The sequence below is a fragment of the Chamaea fasciata genome, unplaced genomic scaffold, assembly GCF_029207755.1.
Source record: "Chamaea fasciata isolate MVZ Bird 193981 ecotype frontalis unplaced genomic scaffold, bChaFas1.0.hap1 SCAF_10, whole genome shotgun sequence".
Lineage (NCBI taxonomy): Eukaryota > Metazoa > Chordata > Aves > Passeriformes > Sylviidae > Chamaea > Chamaea fasciata.
Genome location: NW_027094095.1, coordinates 21181040 through 21196706, shown reverse-complemented (window position 1 = coordinate 21196706; position 15667 = coordinate 21181040). Strand labels below are relative to the sequence as shown.

Below are 15667 nucleotides of genomic sequence, written 5' to 3'. Positions count from 1 at the left end.
TTCCACTCTACTTCAGCCAGATAGACAAAACAAAATATATTTTAGAAGATTTTTCTGTGGGGGTCAGTAACTTTCTAATTAGAGATTTGGTCTTACATTTCATCTGGCCTGTTCTAGGGTCTCTGCATGCTGTGCTAAGTTCTGTTAAAGCTGGATACCATGGAGAGGGCTTGCTTTGTCCTTGCAATGCCATCACATTATTGCCTTGTAGAGATAATAGTTGTAGTGAGAGTTGAGATGCATTTGGATGAGCCGCTGTGTCACAGGAAAAGTGCTTGAATTTGAAAACTTAGGCACAAACTTTAAAGATCACTGATGCTTGGCTTTAAAGTTGGGTTAGATAAAAAAGAGACCCTGTGAAGCTTGAAGCTCAAAACATATCCTGCATAGCCATGACAGGTGCAGAGAGAGCATATGAGGGCATACTTACATAAAGTATTTAAACTGGAAAGAACTGCCAAAACAGACCAAAGCAAAGCAGAGAAGTCGATGTGAAAACATTCTGAAGCAAAAATCCAAACTGTCCAATACTTTTCCTGGAGATCGTTATAATTTCTGGTTTTCTGACACTTCAGTGATAACAATTTGCATAGTTAAGACACCGTGCCTGTGGCTTTATTTCATTTTAGTGCAAGTACTTTAGCTGCAGAACAAAAGTAAAGCAGTTTGATGTAACATGGATGTCTATTTGCACTCCTTTTAAGATAAACATTAGGCAATAACCATTTAGTTAGAGCATGTATATTGCTCATATGACACTCTCTTTTGTATAACAGTTCATGTTCATCAACATGATACATTCTTGCCTGATTTTCCAGTTCTGCCTTTCATTGAGGATATTCTTTTCTTTTTCTGATTGCTTTTTCTTCTGAGACCATTACTCTAGTTGATAGCTTCAGGTTATCATTGTATCCTATCTCCCTCTCCAATAAGCCTATGATTGATACTAATCTTCCTCATGGGACACATTTATAGGTTTCAGGATGGAAACTACTCTCTAAATCTTAGCTTTATATGTGCTGACAATTTGCAAGGTTGCACCTTATATTCACTTCAGGTGGCTTAGGGGAAAACATCAGCACCTGGTAATCATGCTTCTAAAATAAGAAGAGAAATGTGCCCCATATACCAAAAGTTACCCTGTTGTTCATCTCCTGTGCTGCTGCCTCTGCTCATGTATTTTATGTAACTAGAAAGGGCTCCGTTTCTGTAGGTGGTCAATGTCCTGTAACCAAACTCATGCCTTTTCTTTCCAGTGAGAGAAGCCATATTTTAATTAATCTAATGGAAGCTTTGACTAGCAGGCAGTCCCCTGAAAAGGAGTTAATGTGCTGGAAAACACTTCACACAAGCAGAAGACTCTTCAATGACTAATGTGCTTAACGGTACTTTTTCTAAGAAAATTGCTCCAGTGAAAGCTTTGTGGAGTGCATTTGTTGGGTTTTTTCCCTCTTCATAATATAGCTTCATGTTCCGAAATTTAATTAGATCTGCCTAAGGACCTTTTGAAAATAGGATTATTATATTTTTCCTACAGGTTTTGCAGATGCCCCTCAGTAGGGTATCATGGCCAAAAAAAAAAAAAAAAAAAATTCGATTCCTTGTCAGAATAAAACATAAGGTACTGTGATCACTAGTATGAGGAATGCATGTGCTGGAGTTTGGCTATTTCACTGTCTTATCCAATATCTGAAGGCAGAGTCCAGTTATATAACTAACTCAGAGGAATCAATGAGAAATGACAATGCTAGTGTTTCCACAATATTTGCATATTGAAGCTCCACAGACCAAGAAACAAAGAGAAGTAATAAGAAATTCATTTGTTTTATCTTTTATCTTTTTAAACAGACATGCATTTATCTTTATGATAATAGCAGACAATATGAGCAGACTTGCCAGACCTTTTTTGAATTGCAAAGTCTCGCTGCAAATGCTTGTTATTTGGATTTGCATAAGGATTAACAATGTTGGGCAAGTGGTATCTCCTAACCCTTTCTGTTTACTTGCGATATCAGTCACAGTTTTGAAGGCAATCAGTGCTTTTAGTTCAGTGGATAATGCAGTTTGTTTTCCTGGTAAATTCTCTAATGTTCCAGAACTGTACTTCAACAGTAATTATAAAGGTATTTGCTAAGAGGATTTTTTTTTCCCTCTCTTTGACACCACTCTGTACCTGCATAAGGTGCTCTTATCTAGCATAAGGGCTAAAGAATCAAAATTTATGAAACTTGAGGGGCAAGTCTGAGCTGGCATGCAGAGTGTAGAAATTAAACTCCCTGTATACACACATGAAAATGTCATGGTCAGAGCAAAATAATCTTTTAGATCCAAACCTGGCACCACAAAATCAAAACTCAGAGACTTTAAAAGGGCATTTACCTCAGCAAGTTGAAGTTGAAAACTCTTCTCATGCTTTAGGTGTTTCAGTTTGAGTTTTTTGCTCCAGCTTTTTATACACTGAAGTGTTACCTACAGTATTCCAATATCCATCTGAATGACTTCTACTGTTCAGAGAAGACTGGCTTGATACCATCATTTCATAGATGGGACTTGAAAAATAGCAAACTCTTTCAGCTTGTGGTTTTGTTTTGTTTTTGAGGTTTTAATTTTTTATTCCTTTCATAGTATTATGAAAGCACTGTTCCATCAATATATTACAAACCAAAAATAATCAAGGAACCTGCATTATTTTCACAGGATCATGTCTCCTGGAGTCTCTGCATTGTGGAAATCCCTTCTGAAGTGCACAGCTGTGCTTCACTAATGAGACAGCTTAAGCCCCACAGCTTGCTGCATTGGCTTACAGAACACAAGTTACTTGGCAAATGTGAAGCCTCAGGGTTTCTATTCTGCTTTAAGGTGGTTGTTGGGAATCTCTCAAAGAAAAGCAGATTTGGTCTCAGAGTTTTCAAATACTAAGGAAAGAAGCACAATACATGTAGCTTGTCATGAGGGATGGACATAATGGCAGCAGCTTTACACTTGGGGCAGTGCTGAATGACAGCGGCTGGCCAGAGCTGGAGCATTCAGCTGTTTGTGATGTGCCAGCAATGGGCTGGGCATGGCTGGAGCTCCTGCAGAGCTTGGGATATAGTTGTGACAGGGGGATTGTCCTCCAAGCCTCTGGGAGAGGAGCACTGGGAAGGAGCAGCCAGCCTGGTGGAGCAGTGGTTTCCATGCCAGCAGCTTGTGAGAAACCTCAGAGATGCTCAAAGCTATAAGAAAGTTTAAAAAAAAAAAAAAAAAAAAAAAAAAAGAAATGAAGCTGCCAGGACAAAATATTGTATCACTGGCAAAGCCTTAATTATTTAGTGTTTTTGCTGGTGGGTGATGACGCAGCAATCAAGAGCAAGCCATAAGTAATAAATTGCATTGAACATGGTGTGAACTCAGGGTTCATTAGCATCACATAGGAAATGTTGAGTAAGTTCAGTGCACAAGGCAAGTAACCTAAAAAGCAAATACTGTGGTAACGTACAGTGAGTGTCACAAGCTGTTGTGCTTAGGCCAGGCACAAGGGGCACCAGGTGGGGGAGACATGAAACTCCTTCCAAAGAAATCACCTGCTTTGTAACAAAAAGAGAAAGCAAGGCTGCTCTGGAATGAGGTTACTTTCTCCTGACCCAGTAAGATTGGTTCTTACAGGGTTTATGTGTGCCTTTTCAACCATTAACATACTGAATTCAACTGAACTAATTTAGCTGAACATGAGAACAGATTTGCTTTCCTGTACATCAGTCTTCTTATTTGTACCACTGCTTTTATTTGTGCGGTTTGGGAGCTGTTGCAGAGAGGCTCTTGGTTCAGTGATACAGTTCAGGTGGTTACTACAGAGAGGAGCAGCTCTGCATCCTCTCATTCCAGCTCTGACAGGAGACAAATGCTGGCAAACAATAGAGGAGTTGCAGTGCAAGGGAAGCATTTTGCACTTTGTCTCAAGTGCTTAGTTAAAGGTCATCCATCAAAACCAAATCAGGATATTCTTTAACCTTTTGTAGTATCTCTTGTCTCCCAATACACTTTGAAGTCATCTGTGATATTTCCAGATGTATCCATGAGGAATGCTGGCGTTCATGAACTGACAGGTGGTCTTTTTCTGCTGAACTCAGTAGTGAGCTGTTCTCACTCCAGGTCTTTTTTGTTGTTGTTTTGGTCAGGGTTTTTTTGGGGAGGTGGGTTTGCTCATTTGGTTTGATTTAGTTTTGTTGTTGGTTTTGTTGTTGTTGTTGTTGTGGCCAGGTCATCATTGCCAAGATAAAATACTCTGGCTTTTATTTATAGAACAGACATTTTTACACTACTGATCATGAAGCGATCCAAACCCAGGGGTCTTGAAAGTAGGTCATTAAGTACTCAGTATAACAAAAACTGGTTTGTAGTGTTCATGATTTTACCGGAGAGAGCTGTCTTCTAAATCTTGGCTTTAAAATCAAAAGGCTTCTATCAGGAAAAAAAAAATCATCGCAAAGAAAATAATTATATCTGAGAATAACATATTTAGTATCAGGAACAACATTTTTCAATTTATTCTTCTCGAGCACTTGAGCACTAAAGTGTCTGAAAATAACATTTTTTCGATCATTGGACAACATAGATTTTAAAGTCAATAACAAGGCAAATTGCCTCAAATCGGAAAATACAGAAACAACCGTGGCATTGTTTTTTGTTTCATTAACCAAATCAGGCATTTGTAATAGAGCAGCAGCACTTCTGGGCTAATCTCTGGAAGCGGCAGTGGCCAGGAGTCAGTTTGGCTGTGGGAATACTCGGGGCTGTGCAAAGCTGCACTTACTCCTTGTGGGCACGAATGTGCTGTTCTGGGGTTTACCCCGTGACAGAGTTCCCCTGCTGCCTTCACTCCCTTGGGATGGCCCATCTATCCTTGAAAAGCACCGGCGGATTTGCCATCTTCTGGGGCTCTACGCTGTGTGCTTGTGGTAGTGTAACCTCTGTTCTCCCTCTCTCCGTGCGTGTCTCGAGGTGACTGGAGCTGAGAGGTCCTTTGGGCAATTGTTTTGGACAGTACTTGGCTCATGTGCTGTCCAAGTGCCTGATACGTGTTGTAGCAGTAGCCATGTGCTCTGCCCTGTCACAAAGGTGCTGTCCACGGAGTTCAGGTACACAAGAACTGTGGCTGCTTATTAACAGTGGGTACTGTTCAATGTTAGCAGCTTTCGCATGCATGATGTGCTGCACTTCAAAGTAATTAACAAAGATGCTATAAAACCTGCTTACCTTTCACCCCATCCCTTTTGAAGCAAGGCTCCTGAAATATAACTCATATTTCATGGGGTTTGCTTTTTTCCCACTTTGCTTTTTTTTTTTTTTTTTCCAAAATATCACTGTAATAATTACTGTAACAGCGTTTTCTGTGGAGTTAATGTTCTCCTGGCTTAATGGCCCCTGGTTATTCTCAGGCCATCAGCTTCTTCCAGCTGGTCATCAATCCCAAAGAACTGCCTTGTGCCTCCATTATTATTGCTTAAGTAGATGACATTTCTGGTGCCACCGCTGCCTCCCAATGAAATGATATTACAGCCTATGGCTTTTCCCCCCCCTTGCTTTCACTGTTGTCAAAGCATTATAAACAGCTGGTGTGAGAATGTTGCGGCTGTTCACTGTGAATTCCTCTGACAGTTTTTAGGTGCGAGTTTTGTAGACTTCAGCTGAAAGAACCTGAGTGAGGCGACTGAAAATTACTTGCCTAGAGCAGCTACAAGGGCTCAGCCCCCATGCATCATTCAGGAAGTGGCTGGGCACTACCTGACTGTTCCAGTCTAAAGACTTTTTCCCAGAGGGAGCATGTTTCAAACAAGGTCTGGGACAGATGTTCTGGGGGGTGTTAATGTTCATTATGTAGCCTCAGACCCTTCCCCCAAGTTTCCACAGCTCTGCTGATGGCCGCCCTTGTTTCCTAACAATTGATGGATTCTGTGGCAGACTTTTGTAAAAGAAACAAGAAAGTTGTAGCTCAGTCGGCCAGACAGCGGCAGAGATTGTTTAGGTGAACACGCCTTGCTATGTGGATATTGAAACCTGTGTGAGTTAACATTGGTGCTGACTACATTTCCTTTAACCTCATTAGCACCTCGTCCTGCTTTCCCAAGCATGGTGGTGGAGCAGCTAGTTCACCTTAGAGCCTTTCACTAGGTAATTCATCAAAGTGGCAGATGAAAGCTTAGAGGAAAATGCATGTAAATACTGCATTAGGAACCTTGGCTCACAAAGGCATGAACATTTTCACCCATACCATTAGCTCTGGATTATAGTCCATAGATGTGAAAGGGACTTTGTTTATTGGGGGAGATGGAGATACAAGGCTTACTGGTTGAATCACTGTGCAGATTGTATACTTTTCCTTAGTTTTTCTTTAATTAAAAAGCATTAAGCATTCATGAGCTAGTCTCACAGAAGAAAGAATCTCAGACTGTAATTGTAACCACTTAGTACCTTCAAAATTAAAACCAAGTTACTACAGTAAAACACTCCCATCTAGTACTCAGGGAGCATTTTCAGACAAGGGCCCGAGTTTGTTTCAGACCTACATCATGTATCCTTTCCAGCTTTAGAGTTTTAAGCTGTGCCTTGCTGCAGACTGATTTAGTCACTGGATTCCTGTTTAGTTGTAGATCAGAATGATCAAACAACTGCAGTTCAAGTCTCTGTGCCAGGGGTTTTTCTGATGTGTTGTTTTTTTTGGTTTTTTGGTTTTTTTTGGGCTAGTTTGGGGTATTTTGGGGGAGGTTGGTGGGCACTGTTGTTTGCCTTGTTGTTGTTTGTTGTTTTTCAAAGACACTAAGATACACACCAAGTGCAACGTACTATTCCCTGAAGGGCTGCAGAGGCACACCCTCAGTCTTTATTTACCTCACAGTTTATTCTATTCTTGTTAGTAGCACTTTGGGAATACTGTTAACCCTTGCTCCTTTTATTTCTCATGCTGAGCAGTAGATAGTGACATACTCCTCCATAATTGATACCTGTGGTGGTGGCGTATTTCAGTAACATGATTTATCATGCATTTTCATTTCCATGAAAGCTTGTTTTACTCTTGTGCTTCTATTAGGTCAGCACTCAGTGAACAGGCGCCTCCCATTCCATTTTACTGTGTAACTTTCAAACATGACCTGACAAGGTAGCAAAGGTTCAGTGCACTAACTCACTGCCATGTGAAATACACACAGACATTACTGACCAGCTCTGACTGTTGAATCATAAAGGAGGTGTGAGAGCACTGCAGTGGTTGTAGCACAACTTTCAAATAGCATGGAAGGTTTGGGCCAGGGTAGCAATCTCTTCCCTTGGCAAAATATCTTGACCTCAGGGTTTGAAAGGCTATTCACACATGAACTTATGAGGACTTAGGATTTATTTTTTCCCGAAAAAAAAAATAAGCAGAAGAATAAAAAAATATCTAATTACAGTTGTTGTAGCAAGGGGAAGAAGTACAGTCCTAATCAGTTGGGAAGAGTAGAGAAGCTGTTGTGATGTCTGTTTATGAAGCAGCTGTGGAAAGGAGGATTTACACAGTGGGCTTAGTTCCCCAGAGGAACTCTAGAGGGCTGTACATCTACACCATATTCCCCCCCCCAAAAATGAAAAATGTGCAGGTAATGGGTCCCCAGCTATTTGAGAAGACTGCCGGGAGAGATGTATGTACATTGCTCTGAGGTTTTTGCTGTGAAATATGCCATGAAGATGTAAAATACAGCCATGCAGTGAACGGGGAAATGTCTGGAGCTAATTGTGAAGTGCCTATGTCTTTGCAGCCGTTAAAGATGCACTGCAGGAGCTGTGCGCTGGTCACCAGCTCAGGACACCTCCTGGGGAGCAGACAAGGGGACAGGATCGACCAGAGCGAATGCGTCATCCGGATGAACGACGCGCCCACGCGGGGCTACGGAAAAGACGTTGGGAACAAAACCAGCCTCCGGGTCATTGCCCACTCCAGCATCCAGAGGATTTTACGAAACCGCAATGAACTCTTAAATATGAGCCATGGTGCTGTGTTCATCTTCTGGGGCCCCAGCAGCTACATGAGGAGAGACGGCAAAGGCTTGGTGTACAATAACCTGCAGCTGATGAACCAGATACTGCCTCAGTTAAAAGTGTACATGATTTCTCGCCACAAGATGCTTCAATTTGATGACCTTTTTAAACGGGAGACTGGGAAAGACAGGTGAGAATTTACATGGATACACCTAGGGCATATCACAGAGTAGTGAAATAATGCAGTTTATATATACCAATTTCAAATCTGCTCAGAGGGACAATCCTGCCCATTAAATCCTCTGCCTCATGGGTTGTAATGTGGCATGACATGCCACATAACATCACTGGTAACATAAGTAAAAAATACACATCAAAATGATTTGTATGGAGTATTGCCTCGTCAGCCTGGAATACCAGAGTTTGGATGTACAGTTTATAGAGTCGAGGAGGCAGGAGCTGTTTAAATCTCACTTTGGGGTAATATACCTTAAAGTTTTTTCACTGATTCTGAAAAATTAGAATGGATAGGTTATGTTTTCTTATAGAGGAAATGCCACCATTCAGTGAATTATAATAGCTGTTTATTGAATTTAAGCATTCTTGGAACATTGCAGCTGTAAAGCTTCTTGTAAAACAAATAAACATTAGTCATACATTAGGTGCTTCAGAACAGTTCATCTTGCATTTGCAACTGGAAAATGGAAAGTTATTATGATACTTACATCTTTATGAGACTGTTTATGAGACTTGTAGGCTGATCTTCAAATCAAATTTGTAGTAAGTGACCCACTGCAGTACTTGAGTATTTTCACATATAATGTTTGAAAATGGGCATTCAAACCAAAGACTTTCCAGCACGAAAGACATTTATTTTTAATGAAGTTCTATTTTTTTACTTATTAAATATGCTGCTGTAAAAATGACACAGGGTCCCCACTTAGATATAAATGAAGAGGTAGGTTTATTGTGCAGTAACTCACAGTCAGATGTGCCACCTTACAAATACAAAACATACACACCAAAGCTTGAACAGGGATTGATCCTCTTGTGGACTCCAGCACAGATTTCATTTTCTGGGCTACATGAGAAAGGCAGAACCAATGTAAGAGGAAACTTGTATCCTCTTCGCTGAAGGCAACGTTTGTTTGGCATTTGCTGCCTTTGTCACACCCCACTGCAAGCATTGTTTGCTTGCAGAGCTCTGTTCATTTACAGTGGATCTGAGTTCGTGGCTGACTCAGGCTCAAACCAGAGCACAGAGTAACTTGGTCTGTTTTGTAACATTAAAGGTTCTTCTCCTCATCTTCCAGTTGGTGTATTTGGGTGTCTGCCAGAACAAGAAGGAAGGATAACAAGGGGAGATACCCTGCCAGATGAGATGTGTTTGTCTTTTCTGGAGTAAAGCAAAGTGAGAAGGTGAATTAAGCATTTGAACCCTTCAAGAAATGTGCAGAGGGTATCTGTGTTCTCAGTATTTACAAAGGCATGAAAGTCAGCAAAGCTGTAATTGCCCTGTAACCTGGCCAGCATGAGCCCCAGGGGGAGGCCCTGGACACAAGGAATGCGCACTGCCACCTCCTTTCCTGGATTCTGCTTTTGGTGATTCAGGGTAGGATCTTGTGCTGTCCCCAGTTCTGAGGAACAGTTTCCTTCCCTGCTTCACTCAGAACTTGAATTCTGCCATGGGGACCCAGGGTCCTGTTCCTTCCCTGACATTGCCAGGATCCTGCTCCTTTTCTGACACATGCTGTGCAACTTCAGGCAAGCTGCTCTTTCTGGTTCTGCATCACCCATCCAGAGCCAGAGGCCTGTGTGAGTGTGTGATGAAAGCATTTCTTTTTCTGCACAGGCACCGGGCTCAGCTCCTGAAATATTCTCAAGGTATTTGAGCCATTAATGACATTGTAACAGAGTTATAGTGAACTCAGTCATGGGCACCCTGAACTCCCAGTGTGAATCTAGGGCACTCAGATGCCAGCAGAATTCAGCCTGAGGAGCTGGCCCTGTTGATTTTAGAGGGCACAGACTGCACACTTGAAGGGCTAAGAAGATTAAAACAGGAGATGAAAATAAATGAATAAGCTGCACAGAAGAAAGGGAAGATGAGAAAAACATGGGTAGGAAAGAATTTGTAAGGGAGAAAATTCAGGCACCCGTGGGGGCAGAACATTGTATGGCCTAGAATGCTGCTGTTCCCCAGGAGGTTTCTGCTGAGCTCTTGACATTAGTGCCTACAAAAAACAAAGGAGGGAGAGAGAAGCATGACTGCAAGCTTGCAAGAATCAGACTATTCATTTCCATCTTGAAAATGATGAGAAAAAAGGTAATTTGATGTATTGTGCTTTTTGGAAAAAATTATTTTGAAATTAAGAAAAACCTTCAGAAAATATTGCCAGTTAAATAGCATGGTGAAAGACAAAGGCTGCAGAGCAATATACTTGGCATTATAAAGTAACTGTACTTGAAAATAACTTTATAATTGAATAAGGGTACATTAAGAAAATATGATTCAGAACCAATATTATAGTAATTAGATAAAAGCAGCATAAATGAAATAACTGCAGGAAGAGTATTTCCATAGAGATTATAAATGAGATTTTGGTGGAGCAGAAAGGCCTTTAATTGTAATTTAGTGTGCACTACAGAATTATCAGCACAGCGTGTTAGTTCATCATATAAAAGAATATCTGATAATTTCCCCTAATAAGCACATGACAGTTCTTCATATTCTCTCATTATTGCTGATTAGGTATAAAAACAGTATTCTTTTGTTGGGACTGTTTCTCAGATCTTCTATGAAATGTGAGACACTGTAACCCTGTTTCTGTGTTGCTGTCCTACAGACATGATATTTAAAGAGGGCAGAGTGGTACTTGAATGAATTTTTGAATTTGATTATTCTAAACCAGTGTAGTTATACTCAGTTGTTCTCCTGTTAATTGAAAACACTAAATGACAGCCTAGGTGTGTAAGCAGCAAGAAGACTAACCCAGCAGAGAGCCTAGCTGGGTGTCCTGACCTGTGCAAAGGTCATGGTCTGGCTGCAGTTTTTCCCTTGGTTTTGGAATGTAAGTGTTAGGCACCTGAAACAGTGGACTTGTGCAAGCTCCAGAGCACTCTTAGCCTGAACATGTTCCTGAATTATCTAGTGATTCAGAGCTCAGAAACTCTCAGGTGGCAGAGAAGCAAATTTTTTAGGCTTTTCCCTACCATTCTCTTTCCTAATAATTTTGAGCCAAAAATTCTTACTGTTTTATATTGTTGCTGTGCCTGAAGGCCTCCACTGAGCTTATGACCCAGCTATGACATTGTGACAAACTGTACCACCACCCCCAAGCTTCAGTGCACAGTCAGAAAATAAATAAAGCACCATAATTGGAAATAATGAGATGCTCATAACATGTCATTCTCCAAATGCTAGATTAGCTTGAAAGTCTGTGTGTCAGGAGCAGTAAAAATGTGTGTTTCAGGAGTTTATACATTACCAGGTGATCCACTAAGGACAAATTACCGTGGCTCCTCAGCATCCTCCAGGCATATTTAGTCAAAGAATTCCCTTATGTTTAGAAATGTCTTTTAAGCAGCTGGCACAGACGCCACCACTTTTTTTTTTTTTTTCCTTGCAGTAGTCTGATTCCCTGAGGAAATGGGAAGCCTTGGTACAAGGCATTCCTCAATCTGACAGTGCTCAAAACATCTCCTCCTACTGCCCTGTAGGTGACCTACTTGGAACCAGCTTGTGTAGCATTAGCTTGGGAAGCTGCGTGGTGGCTCCTGTCGGCTGAATTAGACGTTAGTGATTGCTGGCACTTGCTTGCAGTGGCTTTTGTGGCCTCAGGTCCCTGCTTCCAAGACTGTTCCACGTCCTGCTATCACTGGGTAAACTGTAAAATAAGGCCTTGGAACTCGGGCCAAGACCTGGTGACTTCTCTGAAGAAAACCTTATGTTTTCTGCTGTGCTTTTTTGGAGGGGATGTGACAAAGTTTCACAGGTATCTGGCAGATACAGGTGTGGGGGAATGGGATTAGTGTAGGTCCCATGCTAGTACATTCTGGTGGAGTGCCCAGGCCTTCCAGAGCCTGCACTTGCTCCCTTGGTGCCTCAGCTTTAGTAGGAGATGAAGGGAGAGCCTGTCACTGTGACAGGATGTCAGCAGGAATCTGAGGACTCTGGGCTGCAGACAACACAAGCTTGAACTTCTTCCTGTGAGACTTTCCTAGCTGGGTGAGGGATTAGGGAGAATTCCTGGGTTATTATTTAATAGCATTTGAAAGGAGACCTTTGAGTGAACTCGTTTTCTCTGGAGCAAACACCCGACTTTCTGTGCCTCTGTGTCTAAGAGGGGTGCCAGTCCCTACACATGCCCTTGTGACACCTTTAAGATGTTTTCTTTGCTGGCATTTCCTTGATTCCCCCATTTCAAGAGTGCCAGCTCTCCCACAACATAGAGCCAGTGCAGGAACTTTTAAAAGGACTGGGAATTCCAGTGCATGTGCCAGGCATCCAGTAACCATCATAGAACCCAGCTCTTAGAAACTAAACAGCACTGCCATGCACATGAGAGGAGCAGGAAACATTACTGTTACCACTCTGCAGATAAGAACCTGTGATACAGCAAAATTTAAACACAACTTTTAAATCCCTTACGTCTGTGAGCAGTTGTGGTATCTCCTACTTTGCATAATTAATGCTGGGATTAGTTGAGCTGCTTTTAAAGCCATGTCCCAGCCTGCCTTGAAGACAGGAGAGGTGCTGCCTTGGAGGGCTCCCTGCCAGTGCTGTCATTCCCATTCTAAGGCTCCCCTAGGGCAGGGATAGCACCTGGGCTGGTTCCTAGGATGAAGATTTCCTAGCCTGGCTATGGGACAGTCATAGCTGCAACCAACTAAAGAGTTTCCTACCAGCATCGCAGTGAGGGGCTGGGGGAGCTTCTAGAAACCAAGTCAAAAGGTCAGCTAAATATTAACATTGCTGTGCCTAAAATCAATTACAGCGAGGAAAGTTTCTGCCCAGATTACTCCACTGACAGGAGGCGCCAGAAATGGACGAGCACAGTAGTCTTGGTTGCCCAGTTTTCAGTGCCTTTTACAAGAACGAAGAAAATGCCAAGAAATTGCTTCAGAGTGAATGAATGAATAAATAAATAAATATCGAGAATTATTTGCCAGCTTAGAAACTTAATTATGTTTTTGCTTCCAGGAAGATATCCAACACTTGGCTTAGCACGGGCTGGTTCACAATGACTATCGCATTAGAGCTCTGTGACAGGATAAATGTTTATGGCATGGTGCCACCGGATTTCTGCAGGTAGGATTGATTTTAGAACCATTATTAGCCAACAAAGTTAATGTTACAGATAAATATCTGAATCTTTTAATCTTTTTGCTCTGCAACAAGTCTTCAGTCCTCTTAAAGCAATTAATTAAGATGTCCCATGATCTCATTCTGAAAACGACAAACAGCATTTAATTATGTTATATAAAATATTTTAAAATTTTGTTTGTACTGTGGGAGAATTAATCCATCTTGTTGCTTTCTTTTAGCCTCTGAATATTTATCAGCTAAAAGTAATGCAATAATTGGCATGAAATTAATCTGAAGAAAGAAGTACTGGAAAACATTACTTTTAATTTGTTTTTTGAGTTCCCCTCAAATTAATAGAGGAACAGTGTTCTCACAGTGACTAGTTTCTAAATTGAACTTCCTGTGCAACTCAGATTAACATTATTGTACCTCTGTCACAGGAATGCCAATCTTGCAGCTTCCTAAATAATAAATAATCCCCATGAAACCCCACACGGTGAATTTGGACCCAGAGAATGTCCTGTGATCACCATTTTGGGCACGGCAGGGGCTGGGTCACACGAGGCAGGAGCAGCACAAGTTGTGTCAGTGGAAGCTGCTGTATAAAGGAACAGCTTGTGCACGTTTTCCAGCTGGACTGTGCCTCCAGCTGTGTTCAGGATGCAGACGCAGGTCCTGGTTAAGGTTTTCCCACTATGGATCAGTGGCACAGGGAGAGTCTTCAGAACTTCGGCGCTAGACCAAAATTACATTAGTCACAAGGTACCAGTATGAATACAGACAAATTTGTATGACATCAGCAATCTTGATGCTGACATAGGTCTCACCTGCCCACCCAGCACTAGCCCAGCACTGAGTGGTTCCTGCCCACAGCCAGTGCTGATCCTGTTTCACCTCCTGGGTAACATGGGAAGAGCTGGAGCCAGTCTGGAACGAGGCCTCAGTGGAACGTTTCATCACCTGCTCACAAACCCCTTTCATCAAGAAGTATTTGCTTAAATTTTCTGTTGCAGATGTAGTGATCTCTCTCAAGTGTGGTTCATTGGGTAATTCCAGATGCCTTTCAGGGTCAGGGAGGGCAAGGCTGCAGTCCTGGGTTAGTCTCAAAGAATGGGAGTGCTTTGACTTTCCTCTGAAAACTTAAAAGAATCGTTCAGGAATCTGCATTTGTCTTGGGTATGTTGTAGAAATCCCTGAAGAAATCACAGCATAAAATGTCAACACTAAACTCCACTTTGTGAGAATTTCTGCAAATTATAACAAAACACTGATGATAAATGCTGTGATGTACTGCCAGACTTCATCGTGAATTCTCCAAGGAAAACAGCAAACTAGATCAGATATGCCAGACAACACAAATACCTTCCACAGCACAGCATCTCGTTCCTCTGTCATCTCAGCTGGCCAACACATACTGCTTCAGTTTCTGTAAGTGGCTGGTCTGTCTTGCTCCAGAAGTGGCTGTATTCCAGTGGCACATGGAAGTAATTCTTAAACTGACAATCTAAAAATATAGAAGACAGCACTTCACTGCAAAATAATGTGTAATCCTGACTTTTCAAAGTCAGAATAGTTTAGATATGTATTTAAAAAACCCCAAACAAATGTTTTGAGAGAGACTAAAAACGTCAGAGAACATATGAAAGGCTTTCATAAAATCAATACACTAAAATCAAATGGATTTAAATTATAACACAAGAAAGGCTGTAGATCAATCCTACCAGTGAAAGATGTAATTGTTCTTATGTCCTGCATAAAAAAATCTTAACATAAAGGTATGCACACCTGGTTGTAAAAAGGGAAAAGGTCATTTCTTAATCAAAGTAATATGAAATGTCTTTACTCAGCTTGATTCCCCAGGTGATGAAGGAGAAGACTGTAGTTGCCGTGCCTGGAAGAAGCTGTCCCTGAAGATCTGTGAAAGGAATTTCTTGCAATAAATAGAGATAACCTTCTTAGTTGACTCTTCAGCCACTCATTAAGAAGTTAAAACAGTGCTTCCTTTCAAAGAAATAAGACAACAAAACAGAATAGCAGAAAGAAAGAAATATTCTGTAATTGTAAGCCGTATTTCCTGTGTTTCAGTTAGAATAAGAATCTACCATTAAAATAAAAAAAATCAAAACATCCCAACAAAATAACAAAAATGTATGTGGGTATCCTACTTACTGTGCAACTAAAGAATCATTAAGATTAAAAAAAACCCAACTCCAAAAAAATTTTATTTCTGTCCATAATTAATATCACCAAATTTATAACTTCAGCAGATAGATACCCATTCATTTTTAAGTATTAATTTGTGGAATAAGTAATGAATGTGGTGATCACTGTCATGGAACTAAATTAGTGTCACATCTGTAACGTGAAGGA

At 41.2% G+C, this 15667-nt stretch overlaps 1 protein-coding gene across 2 annotated transcripts in view; it reads left to right on the top strand.

Annotated features, from left to right (window-relative positions):
* The window catches only part of ST6GALNAC5 (ST6 N-acetylgalactosaminide alpha-2,6-sialyltransferase 5), a 71306-nt gene that overhangs the window by 48461 nt on the left and 7178 nt on the right, over positions 1-15667 (top strand). Inside the window, exons 3-5 of one of the 2 annotated variants that reach the window (XM_066192622.1) lie at positions 7770-8179; positions 13193-13300; positions 15145-15523. In XM_066192622.1, coding sequence (XP_066048719.1) covers positions 7770-8179; positions 13193-13300; positions 15145-15208 — 582 coding nt within the window. In that variant the 3' untranslated portion in view covers positions 15209-15523. Of the gene's footprint in view, positions 1-7769; positions 8180-13192; positions 13301-15144; positions 15524-15667 lie in introns of those variants that run through there. The other variant, XM_066192621.1, reaches the window with a different exon arrangement.